The sequence below is a fragment of the Gorilla gorilla genome, chromosome 15, assembly GCF_029281585.2.
Source record: "Gorilla gorilla gorilla isolate KB3781 chromosome 15, NHGRI_mGorGor1-v2.1_pri, whole genome shotgun sequence".
Classification (NCBI taxonomy): Eukaryota; Metazoa; Chordata; class Mammalia; order Primates; family Hominidae; genus Gorilla; species Gorilla gorilla.
In genome coordinates, this window is record NC_073239.2 from 95,567,422 (window position 1) to 95,580,447 (window position 13,026).

A 13,026-nucleotide genomic window follows, 5' to 3' on the forward strand; every position below is an offset into this window, starting at 1 on the left:
CCTTAAGTGTCCTTCAACTTTCTCTGTGCATGTTGTTGGCAGCAATTATGTCTCATGGTCTATCCTCCATGGTCTAGAGCTAAAGATACAGTGGTTATTTAGTACATTTACATGGGCTTTTGTTTCTAATATTCTAATATAGCTAATCAATTCATATTAACTTGGCTTTTGCGTTAGAGGATAAGAAAGGTGGAGAATAGGTTCATCTCAATTTCTGGCTCTCAGTGACTGGTAGTTAACCTCCTGGAGCACTACCTTGAGAGGATTCTGAGGCTTCATCTGGGTTGAGTGGAAGTAGAATAGAAATATGTCTATTGATGATGAATGCCATCTGCTGGGAAAGGAGGGTAGAGGCACATATTTGCCAACATGGCTCTAAGAAATGGGAGAGCTGCTATCCAGTTGTGTCTGAAAAGATTAACTGGCAACTAGAAACTTTTAAAACTACCCATTGACTAGTTCTATCTCGGAGAACTACGCCCCCTACTTGCCAGTTCATGTCTTATGTCTCTGCCTGGGTCTGTCTATGTCAAGTTCTTATTTGTTAACTTAGTAGAAGCTTAGCGGACTCTGTGAAAATGATAAAGCTTGAAAGAGCAAGCCTGTGATAGACTGTGATAGACTGAGCCTTTATAGTATCCTTAATGCTCTAGAAACTTGATTGACTGGAAACTTTTTCTTTTTCTTTCTTTTTTTTTGAGATGGAGTCTCACTCTGTCACCCAGGCTGGAATGCAGTGGCACAATCTCTGCCACCCGGGTTCAAGCGATTCTCCTGCTTCAGCCTCCCGAGTAGCTGGGATTACAGGCACCCACCACCATGCCTGGCTAACTTTTGTGCTTTTAGTAGAGACGGGGTTTCACCATCTTGGCCAGCCTGGTCTTGAACTCCTGACCTTGTTATCCACCTGCCTTGGCCTCCCAAAGTGTTGGGATTACAGGCGTGAGCCACTGCACCCGGCCTGGAAACTTTTTCTATAAGATACACAAATACATTGCAGCCTGTTCCTGATCAGCCATTTAAGTGGAATAAAAGTCCTAAGAAAGTTCTTCTTGAGAAGAATAAAATTGAGACCTCCACTCTGAACAGGCATGGAGCATTCAATAAGGCAAAGGGTCAGAAATCTTGCTTAACTTCTTACTGTTCACATCTGTAACTGGGCATAAACCTATAGGATCATTTTCCTTTCACAAATAATCCATCAAGTAAATACTTGCTAAAGCCTACGCTTAACTTGAGCACCGGTAGTAATGACTCGCATTATCAGCGGGGCTCTTGGGCTTGCACTTATGGCTCTGTGATTCATGAGGGCAGAAAAACTGACTGGCTTACAGCTGTCTCTCTTTTTCTGGCTGGCCTGCCTGCATGCCTAGATAACTGAATGGCTTTTTTCAGAATGAGGTATGGTCTAAGGATTTTGCTACTTCAACGTCAGTTTCCTGGATCTTTTCTTCTACTCCAGCTTGCCATATGTCCCTTTTATATTTTCTTGGCCACTCTCTTACAAATAGGGCCATAGATCGGAGACGGCGGCCCCATCTGGTGAAATCTAGCTTTCAGATACGCTTTGTTTGACCCATAGAGTGTTGGATCACATAGAATTTTTAAAAATTAATTAACTGTCAACATTGTACTATTGATTTCAACTTTATCTGGAGTCTTTTTAACTTTTATTTTGAGCTCTAGAACTTGGACATTTTCTGGCTCCTGCCTTGCAAGTCTGAATCTCAGTTCCAGTTTTCTATTTTTGGTGCTTAGATTTTTTGTCTTTGGCAGATCCTGACCACTGTTAACAAAATATAAAGCATGAAAATGGTGGCATCCATGCGATGCAGCAGTTGGGACTATGAGCCCCAGGTTGGATGTCAGCTGTATCTCAGCAGGTGGAGTTAGTTTACTGACCCCTGTTAGCAAGACCAGAGATGCAGATGTGACTGTGGTCATGCCAGATATTAGGTTTTGCAGACTTTGGGATCTAAGAGGACCATCTGCTGCCACATTTGTGCTTGGACTTCACTGTTAGAGTTTGATCAATGGCATCCTGTGATGAAAAATGATGTTCATGAATATGAATCTAAATCTGAGCAAGTGTTTGGTGTGTGTGCATCTCATAAATGTCACATTAGGCAATTAAGTATATACAATTTATAGATAAGTATATGTAATTTATAAATACATATATGAAGTTCATAAATAAATAATATATAACATAAATAAATATATAAAGTTATGATTTTATAGTTTATTAAATCCAGAGTTTTTCTTTTTTTGTAGCCCTGCCTCTTAGGCTTGACAATTGGCTTAGAAGTTATCCTCAAGAGAGAATCTTTCTTTTTCTTTTTTTTTTTGAGATGGAGTCTCACTCTGTCACCCAGGCTGGAGTGTAGTGGTGCGATATCAGCTCACTGCAACCTCCACCTCCGGAGTTCAAGTGATTCTCCCACTGCAGGATCCCGAGTAGCTGGGATTACAGGCATACCTCACCATACCTGCTAATTTCTGTATTTTTAGTAGAGATGGGGTTTCACCATGTTGGCCATGCTGGTCTTGAACTCCTGGCCTCAAGTGATCCATCTGACTTGGCCTCCCAAAGTGCTGGGATTACAGGCAAAATCCCCTTTGCCCAGCCTGAATCTTTCCTTCTTAATGACTCCATGCTATACTGTCTGTTGATTTATTCTGGCTTTTCTCAGTAAATAACAAAATTAATAATGATCGCCATCACTTATTGAGTGCTTATCAAGGGTCAGAAACTATGTGAAGTACTTTTATATGTGGGACCATCATCTCCTTTATTTCTTACAGTCCTATGAGGTAAGATATTATCTACATTCTACAGTAGAAGAACATAGGCTGAGACAAGTTAAATATCGTGCCCAATGTAACACAGTTGGTAAGGTGTCCAAACCCTGGTTAGGGTGTCTCCAAAGGCCATAATCATGACCATGGCACTATACTGCTACTTCAATCTAACATCTAATTTAATAAAGATATGAACATTTTTTAAGCACCTATATAGTTAGAAGCAATTTCAGATGTTAAAAGGTGTAATTCATGTTTCTTGCTCATAAGGTGTTCGAAATCTATTGAAAAGACAAGACTTGTGCTGTACAAAGATAACAAAGTTGAGAGAGTTTTAAGTGATGAGTGAGTGGAGTGGACAGTTTAGAGGAGGGAGAAATCACAGCAGGCCTAAGTCATCAGCTGCCTGAGGGAGAGAAGGGAAGTGGGGCAGAGACAGTGGGATGTGTGATTCCGTGGAGACCCCAGAAGCAAGATTCTTTCACAACACTTCTTAGTCATTCTTTTACCCTGAGTAGGAACATTATGCAATAATAAGATTAGCCCAGAAGTTTTATCTAGAAGCTGTATCATCCTGGAAGCTGAAGAGAAAAAGTTCATTTCATTATTATCTATTGTCAAAGGATTAAATTTGGAAGGGAGATAAGTATATATTTATTTTTTTGCTTGTTGTGAGTAAATGACTTTGCAGTTAGGTACACAGTTGAAAAGCTTTATTGAGATTTGTAGTCAACTCTGCTCCACTCATGGTACCCCAATACTGGCTTCTCCACCATTCCATTTCTCCAACTTCAGAAAATGTCCACAGCGTCCTTACTTTCCAACATTTTCCACTGATGTGGAGTGGATCATTGGTGCTCAGGCCTCAAGTCACAAACCTGTGAGTGACATGGTCTTATCCGCTGACCTGGTGTTTTTTATTGAAGTTGTCCTCTATGCAGATAGTTTAAAAACAAGAGAAAAGAAAGACCAGGTGGTAAACCTCCTATTCCTTGTCAGGAGAAATAGTGCCAAGAAGCCATCTGGGCACTCCAGGGCACATACCCACATCCCCTCATTCTTTCTAGTTCCCTTGCTGGAGTGCATAGGGATGGGGCATTTACAACAGAACACGTGGAAACACATTCTCAGAAAGTTGAGAACAGAGTGGCCTGGGATAAGATGGCAGAGGGAGAGAAGAAAATACTTCTCTGAGTGGGGACTATCTCTAATTCTTAGTTTATTCTCATGCACCTGCCTTCTAACTCAAATAGCTTGGAAGAAGTTGAAGTAATAAGTGCATCATGTAGGGTTAGAATACTCTCTCTTTTTCCAATCAAGTGGGTTGGGCAATAGGGCAGACAGCTTCCTCATTGGTAGGTAATAAAAGGATTCTGATTTATGAGATTGTGGGATCACCAAGTACCAGAGTAGCCAGGGAAATTCTCAAATGGATTTGAAAATCCTAGGGAAGGGGCACCATTTAGAGAGGCTGGAGAGAAGAGAAAGGCACTGCAGCCTAGGAAACCCGGTGAACAAGAATGCAGAAGCAATAACACCTGGGTTCATACAGAAACCTTTGAGGTGACCCCTAAGCGGGGAGGTATAGACATCCATTAGAAATGGATTGTGCAGGAGGGGAAGGGCTTTGCACATCAGGATGGACTTGGGTGTGGTTTTTGTGCGTGACTAAGGGGTTTCTGCTTTGTGTGTAGGCATGGGGTACAGGAGGGCCTAGAAATTGCCCTCTCTGGAGCATATCCTTACCCCAGTGCAGTCAGAGAGATAAGGGCTCAAGTCCTGTTTATGCATTTAATAGCCTACATGATCTTGGGCAAGTATGTTACCCTGCTGAACTCCATGTCTGTAAAATGGGGCTAATGCTACCTATTTCATTTGCTTATTGTGTATGATATAGAACAGTGTTTGCAAAGTACCCGGCACGTGGTAGACTCTTTTCTCATATTGTTCCGGCTCTCAGCTTGCTTTACTCCTGGTATTGCTCCTGTGTGTCTCTGTATTAAAGATCATGGAGGAATATAAGTATATTTTTTTCCTGAGAGACTTTGTCTTAACTCTGAGATTCTGTCCTCAGCTGTTTTACTGTCTGGTCTCCTAAGCATGAGTCACGTGTCCAAACAGCAGTCTTTACAAGCCCATGGGTGGGATAGTAAGACCAGCTTGTCACTGTTTGTGACTCTGCTTCTGTACCTCCCAGTCTGTGTGACATCTTCCCCCATGGGGAGCTGTTTCTACTTTGTCTTTAATTGCTCCTCGCCGAGGCGACTTGTCAGCCAAGGCTGCTTTCTGTCACTTGATGCCACATCTCTTCCTAGTTCAGCCAGCCATTTGGGGACAGTCATTTAGTTGACAGTCTGATTTTACAGAGAACATTGTACCAGACAATAATTTGCCTTGTAAGAGGGTCCAGCAGGGTTTCCTGCCTCCATGCTGATCCAGGGTGCCAGTACACTTCTGCGTGGCTGTGGCTGTGGTTCTGCACAGAGCAGGTGGGGAAGGTGAAGATATTAACAATGGAGAGTCCCAGTTGAGCATCACTGGGCTACAAGTCCCTTGCCCTCCTGTCCTTTTCCTCTTGGTAGATAAACCTTCACAGAACCTCAATTCAGGACCCTATCCATTTCCAGCAGAACCCCAACACCATGGGAGATGAAGATACAGGATTATTTCTTCCTAGGTTTGTGTGCCGGTTTAGAATTGCCTGTGTCCTACTATGTCTAACATCCCACTTGATCTTGACAACAGCCTTGTGAGCTGGGAAAGAGGGACAGTTTGTAGAACAGATATCGAGGCTCTTACCTTTGGAATAAATAAAATGGGACTCAGAAGGGTTATTCAGCTGTCAGTGAGAGTGGTGTTGGCTTTTTATTCACGACAGTGAAAACTCCATATAAATAGACAGCTAATTTCAGGGCCATGGAGTAGATAGAGCACTCACCTTCAAAGAGCCTTTGGGAGAAGTCTGGTTATCTCTGTCTGGCCAGTTTCTGGCCCTTGCTTCTCTTACCTATCTCTTCAGAAATCTTCATTCCGGCTATTCACCTTCTCTCCCAGTCTCAGTTAGGTACCCCTCTCACAGAAGAGTTCCTCTTCACTGCTCTTGTATCTTGTTAAAAGGCTTTTTTTTTCCTCCTTTTTATTCTGTCCCCAGCCTCCTGTAGGAATGCCTGATCTCTCTTTCTATTTATTGTTCCATGGAGCCAAGCCTCCTTCTGTCCCTTTGGGATGACCTATTGTTATACATTAATAATTAACCTTTACTAGGAACTCTAGTCACAGGCATTTAACCCAAATGCAGAAAAAGCCAAAGTTTGTTTATGACAAAGAGCTCTCACATGCTGAGGTATAATAGTGAAGGTTAGAAAGGAGAAGCTGACACTCATTAAACTTTTATGATTTCTTTTCTGGTTTACTCACTTGAGTGATTGCCTGAGCATCCTGCAATATTTCCCTTTGCACATGGTCAGCCCAGTTTAGCTAAAATGAAAAATTCAGCTTTTGAATTGTGAAGTTGAGCATGCATGACTTTCCATGTAATGTTAAAGATAAGCCTCACAGGTGCTGCTAGTGGGGCCTGGTTCTGAGCATATGGACCCTGGGGCCCAAATGCCTAGGTTCAAGTCCTGCTCTGCCACTTATCAGCTGTGTGCCTGTGGGCCAGTTCCCTAACTGCTCTCTGTGTCTGTTTCTGCATCTGTAAAACAAGGGAATGATTGTAGGTATCTCAAATGGGTGTTGTCTGTATCTAATGGGATGGAGAGGTGTTAAATCCTTACCATGGTGCCTGGTGGTAGGTGCTTAATAAGTGTTAGTATCATTATTTTCAATGTTATTGACTATGGTTAGGTCCATGGTCAAGGTTACATAATAGTGAGTCATTTTCAATGCTTCGTCATAGTTATATATCACTCTTGTAATATCCATTAGAATGCAAACAGCTTTGCTTGATTCTCTCCTGGTGATGGGAGATGGGAACTAAATCTACATTTGGATATTGGGGATTATATGATATGTGCTGGAGTGACTTTGTCTCACAGATATGGACAGATGAGGCTTATTTTAGAAATTAGCCATTGTTGTTTTGGAGATGATAATGCAACCTTTTCAGGGCTGTGGAAATAGCGAAATGAGATTAACAAGAACCCTCCAAATAGCTGCGACTTTTGTGTCCTTATGATATTGCATTCCTAAGTGCTTCACATGTTTTAAATCATTTTATTATTACAAAATAAATTGTTTGTTTATTCCTATGTTCCCAATTTCAGGAGAGGAAACAGACTCAGAAAATTTACTTTGCCAAAGTCACATAGCTTGTAAGTAGTAAATGTGGAATTCAAACCTAAATCTGGGTCCTGACTTAGAATTTGAATAAGGTAATATAAAGAAAATAGGAAAATAGTTGGGATGCTCAATACTCAGATCCTTGTCTATTTCCCTTCCATTGTTTTCTGCTTATTAAATTTTTATGGATACGACATTGCTCAGAGATCAGAGCGCCAAAAACCGTCCCAGGGTACTATGTCAAATTTCAGTTCAAATAAGAGTAAAACTTTTTTGAAATTCTAATTTCACGGAGAAAGATTAATTTCTGCTTTTAGATGGATTATACCTGGTTTAGAAAGTCATAACAGATTTTTTTCCCATAGGTTATTGGGGTTCAGGTGGTTTTTGGTTATATGAATAAGTTCTTAAGTGGTTATTTGTGAGATTTTGGTGCACTCATCACCCAAGCACTATACACTGCACCCTATTTGTAGTCTTTTATTCCTCACCCTCATCCCACCCTTCCCCTCAAGTCCCCAAAGTCCATGTATCATTCTTATGCCTTTGCGTCTTCATAGCTTAGCTCCCACATATCAGTGAGAACATACAATGTTTGGTTTTCCATTCCTGAATTACTTCACTTAGAATAATAGTTTCCAGTCTTATCCGGGTCACGGCAAATGCCATTAATTCATTCCTTTTTATGGCTGGGTAGTGTTCATATATATATATCACATTTTCTTTATCCATTTGTTGATTGATGAACGTTTGGGTTGGTTCCACAATTTTGCAATTGGAAATTGTGCTGCTATACACATGCCTGTGCAAGTATCTTTTTCGTATAATGACTTCTTTTCCTCTGGGTAGATACCCAGTAGTGGGATTGCTGGATCAAATGGTAGTTCTACTTTTAGTTCTTTAAGGAATCTCCACACTGTTTTCCATAGTGGCTGTTAGACAGTCATAACAGATTTTTTTAACTGCCATCCTCACGTTCTCCACCTACCTACCCACGCTGCAGGACAGTGGCCATGGCTTTGCAGAAGTGTACACTAACCTTGGGTAGGGCATGGAGGCAGAAAGCTCTGCTGGACCCCCATGCAAGGTGAATTAGTATCTGGTTCAGTATTCTTTGTAAAATCAGACTCTCAACTAAATGAATGTCCTTGACTGACTGACTGAAATAGGGCTTCAGGGTGTCTCATTCTACCACTCTACAGAGGGCACATACAATGTGCAAAAAATAAAAACAAAAACAGATCTCTGTCCCCACCAGCTTTTGACACTTATTCTTTTCTTTCAAGTAATACATCCACATGGTTGAAAAAAAGTCTAACACTGTAAGAAGGCACAGTGAAAAGTAAGTCACCCTCCCACTCCAGAATATTAATCCCTCAAATATACTCCCCAATGACAATTTTATAGTTCCAAAGAGACTTTATGCTTACTGGAGCATATATACATATAATGCCCCCACACCCCCACACTTTTACACAATGATAGCATAATGCACCCTCTATCCTGTTCCTTGACAATTTCACTTAACAATGTGACCTGGAGAGCTTCCACATCAAAACCAAAAGCAATACCTTGTTTGCAAGGCCTGCCTGATATTCCATTATAACGCTGTGCCATCTGCTATTGATGGTCATTTAGGTTGTTTCTGGTGTTTTACTAAGGGTGCTTCAGTAAATCACTTTGTATGAAGTATGTGAATCCATGCAACTCGATCTCTCTTGATTTTTATTTGCAAGCTTATGTTGTATAACTTTCTGACAACACAAGAAATTGGCCAGGAGACAACAGAAATTCTGTAGAAATATAGAGGCTTTTTTGGAGCTTGTGTGCACATCAGATGTTTCTTCAGATACTTTTTTGGTTCCTGTGTCTCATTGTTTCTCGTGTTGTTTTGGACTATGTCCTGAAGCCTCTTCTTGGGTCATTTTTCCAGGTGCCCAGTGAGTGATGGATGGATACTGTTTGCAAGACTGATTCACATGGCACTTTTGTTTGTCTTTTGACAGGTTGTTTATAAGAATAATGACATCCGTCTGGAGCTGTCTCGCCTGGCCCGGATTGGGGACACCAAGATGAAAATCTATGGCGAAGTTGTGTTTAAGTGTGAGAATGTGGCCACACTGGACCCCATCAACTTTGAGACCCCAGAGGCTTACATCAGCTTGCCCAAGTGGAACACTAAACGTATGGGCTCCATCTCCTTTGACTTCCGCACCACAGAGCCCAATGGCCTGATCCTCTTCACTCATGGAAAGCCCCAAGAGAGGAAGGATGCTCGGAGCCAGAAGAATACAAAAGTAGACTTCTTTGCCGTGGAACTCCTCGATGGCAACCTGTACTTGCTGCTTGACATGGGCTCTGGCACCATCAAAGTGAAAGCCACTCAGAAGAAAGCCAATGATGGGGAATGGTACCATGTGGACATTCAGCGAGATGGCAGATCAGGTAGGAAGAGGCAGGATGTGTGACTGAGACTAGACGAAAGCTGTAGCTTCTCAGTTTGTTTTTTGGCTTTAAGTTTCTTAATTTTCACCCTTGCATGCTTGTTGATTCTTTTGCTACTCTCTTTAATGGCTGTTGTAAAATTATGTTTCTGAAAAGATACCTGTCTCATAGATGGCTCACATTCTCCGCTTATCTCTCTTGTCACTCACTGCGCAATTGTCTCAGTGATAGCTCTACGATCCTGGAGCTAAGGATGGTTTTACAAGTAGCATTTCCACTGCTACCAGAGCAACTCTCATGTCACTGGTGTGATCCGCCCCCATTGCCCCATTCTTTGCTTCTCTTTTTCCTCATCACCATGGAAACCGATTGTGACATCACAGATGCTGCATTATGTGATTATTTTGTAGGATAAACTTCACTGTGCAAGAATTTATGCAACAATACACCCTTCAATAATTGGCAAGAGTCATGTTGCATGGAGAAATTATGACAAGAAAGGAAAAGGCAAATTGATTTTTCCTGAAGATACATTCAATTTAAAGCCTTCCTTTGGTGTAAAAGCCTATATTTCACTCTTTGTTCAGACCTCACTAACTCTCTCTTCCTCTTCATAACCTTTTACATTTTGTTTAAATGGCTTTGTTTCTGCAGCTGCAGATCAAACAAGCTAGCCCCAGGCAGTACATAGCTACTATGGAATAGTAACAAAGTGGGGGTGGGGGTGGGGCAAAATAGTCAGGGGTTTTTGAATGCCTGGACAGTCTGCCTAGCTTTCTATGGACCATGTGGCAATGAAGGTCACATTCTGTGCTATCAGAAAGGGCATTTTCCCAAGAGCAGTAATTAGAGCATTTGCATTTCAGACTCATTTCCTGATTCTCCATTTAGGTAGGATGTACTCAAGAAGGGTCTTGGCTTCATGTGCCATATTTATAGAGATTCACTTTCCTGATGAACATTAAAAAGTCTTTATTTGGATATTTTCTTTCTAGGTACATTTGGCCAGTAAGAGAGAGCAATAAGTTCCCCAAAAGGCTGAAACTGGGAGTGACTGAGCTTTGGTGGGTTGGCTTTTCTGCATAATTCCAAAGCTAGGCTGACGGCAGAGATAGCAATATTGCCGTTAGGAAGAGCTGGATGGGTTCTTTGCAGAGGGCAGATGGGTGGCAGATTGCAGCCCTGGCTATTTTATTGCCCAGTAGGAATCTTTACTGGTTGTCTGAAATCTGATCAGAACCAAGAGCCTTCAAATTAAATGTGCTCGTTAAGCAAGAATGAATAGTGTCTACCCTTTTACACAGAAAAACACCCCAAAAATTAATTTCTTTGGAGGCTAAATCCCACCACACCCCCCATCCTTCTTCATCTTCTTTTCTTTCTCCTTCTCTGTTTTTCAGTAAAATGACAGCAAGAGCAGAGTCAGAAAGCTGTTCCAGAATTATAAAGAAAACACTGCTGTTGGTTTTTAAGAGCATGTGTTTGGGATCTCTGAGGTTAGGTCACGGTGGACGGGTTTTGTGTCTGACTAACCTAGACCTTGGCACAGCATAAAAGATACCTACCCATGTCTCAGGCAGGCTAAAACACACAAAATTGCCATTTGTTCATTTCTGTCTGTTCCTAATACACATTTTTTTTCAAACAATTTTGAACAAAGGGGAACAATTTTTGTTGTTTGAACCACCAGTGGACCCAACTTCAACAAATATGTTTGAATTTCAGAAGTCTTAAATTTCATACCTGGGAGCTAAAGCACTGGCTAATTCTTTTCTCTCTCTCTCTTTTTTTTTTTTTTTGAGACAGAGTTTCTCTCTTGCTGCCCAGGCTGGAGTGCAATGGCGCAGTCTCGGCTCACTGCAAAATCTACCTTCCAGGTTCAAGTGATTCTCCTGCCTTACCTCCCAAGTAGCTGGGATTACAGGCACCCTCCACCAAGCCCAGCTAATTTTTGTCTATTTAGTAGAGACAGGGTTTCACCATGTTGGCCAGGCCAATCTCGAACTCCCGACCTCAGATGATCAACCCATCTCCGCCTCCCAAAGTGCTGGGATTACAGGCGTAAGCCACCGTGCCCGGCCTGGCCAGTTTTTTGAGCTACTGATGAATTTGATCAAAGCCTATTAAAAACTTACTGAGTAAACAAACAATTGTCCCATGAAAGCAGTATAATCTAAAATTTTAATACAATCTGTTAATCTTTCATTTTTTCATGAGAATGTTTTCTGGTAACTTGTTTTAGATTATAAATCTATACTAAAGGATAGTTATAAAAACAAGTGTATCTAAATGTGGTGCCTCCTTCCCTGATAATCTTGAAGAATAATATAACTAACAGTGATCTAGAAAAACTTTTATGATCACTCCTCACTCGGGCAAGTCAGTCTTAGAACTTGTTAAGTGCATCCAAAACTGTTATGGTCACACATTCAGAGAACAGATTTTCCTCAGGTTGTATTTAAGGCTCTAAAATTTAAATTGATTCTAGTATTGTCTTTACTTGGCAATAGATGTCCCCCCATTTTAGTTGGTGATCAGATTAGCCCTGTGGACCTGTGAGGGGTAAAGAAAGAAAACTATGCAACAGAGAAAATAGTAAGAGATACAGACCTCAACTTCCTCCTTTGTAAGATAGAGAAAATAATAACTCCTACCTCCCAATATTGTTTTGAGGATCAAGTCCAAAAATGCACATAAAATAGTTAAAATGGTAGCCAGGACATTATTGTTGTTATATAAGTGTTTGAAAGATTGAAAAACAAAAGGCAAAGCATATTTCTCTAGGAGTAAACTTCTAGGAGGGAGTAGTGAAGCAGATTGTTAAATTCCCCTTAATATCCTTTCTATGCTTCTACTCTTGTGTTGACTTTGCACTTTATTTATTGTTTTTAACTTTAATTAATTAATTAATTAAATTTCTTGAGAGCTAGTCTCGCTCTGCCACCCAGCTTGGAGTGCTGTGGCACGATCTCAGCTCTCTGCAATCCCCACCTCCCGGGTCCAAGGAATTCTCCTGCCTCAACCTCTCGAGTAGCTGGGATTACAGGTGCCTGCCACCACACCTGGATAATTTTTGTATTTTTAGTAGAGATGGGGTTTCACCATGTTGGCCAGGTTGGTCTTGAACCCTGACCTCAAGTGATCTGCCCGCCTCGGCCTCCCAAAGTGCTGGGATTACAGGTGTGAGCCACCACACCCAGCCGACTTTGTACTTTAAAGTGTATGTTTCATTCTTGATCACATCTGATCTTCGCAGCCCTTCAGGTTATATACCCTTCATAACTGAAGAAACTGAGAATCAGACAGAGGTGAAGGCTGACTGATGGATGGCATGACCCATTTATCTTGATACCAATAAAGCACATCAAGAATAATAAATACCTATTTTAAAATTTCTGACAGGAAGTTTAGATATCACCTAGTCCATTTCCTTAATTTCCCAGTTCGGGAAATTGAGCCATAAAGTGGTTCAGGGACTGGCCTAGGGTCATAAAGACA

The 13,026-nt window shown here is 41.3% G+C and overlaps 1 protein-coding gene and 1 long non-coding RNA gene across 37 annotated transcripts in view; one reads left to right on the top strand and one right to left on the bottom strand.

Moving 5' to 3' along the window:
* Positions 1–13,026, top strand: part of NRXN3 (neurexin 3) — a 1,705,132-nt gene that overhangs the window by 531,109 nt on the left and 1,160,997 nt on the right. For all 36 annotated transcript variants that reach the window (XR_010130801.1, XR_010130802.1, XR_010130803.1 and 33 more), the window contains one exon: positions 9,090–9,528. Coding sequence is in view for 33 of the 36 variants with exons in the window: in XM_055361100.2 (XP_055217075.1) it covers positions 9,090–9,528 (439 nt within the window). In the remaining 3 variants the exon portion in view is untranslated. The remainder of the gene's footprint in view (positions 1–9,089; positions 9,529–13,026) is intronic.
* On the bottom strand, positions 3,502–9,094 carry LOC129526542 (uncharacterized). Its single transcript, XR_008671216.2, has 3 exons — positions 8,655–9,094; positions 4,719–4,796; positions 3,502–3,735 (listed from the first exon to the last, which is right to left on the bottom strand). It is a non-coding gene; the product is annotated as an uncharacterized lncRNA (long non-coding RNA).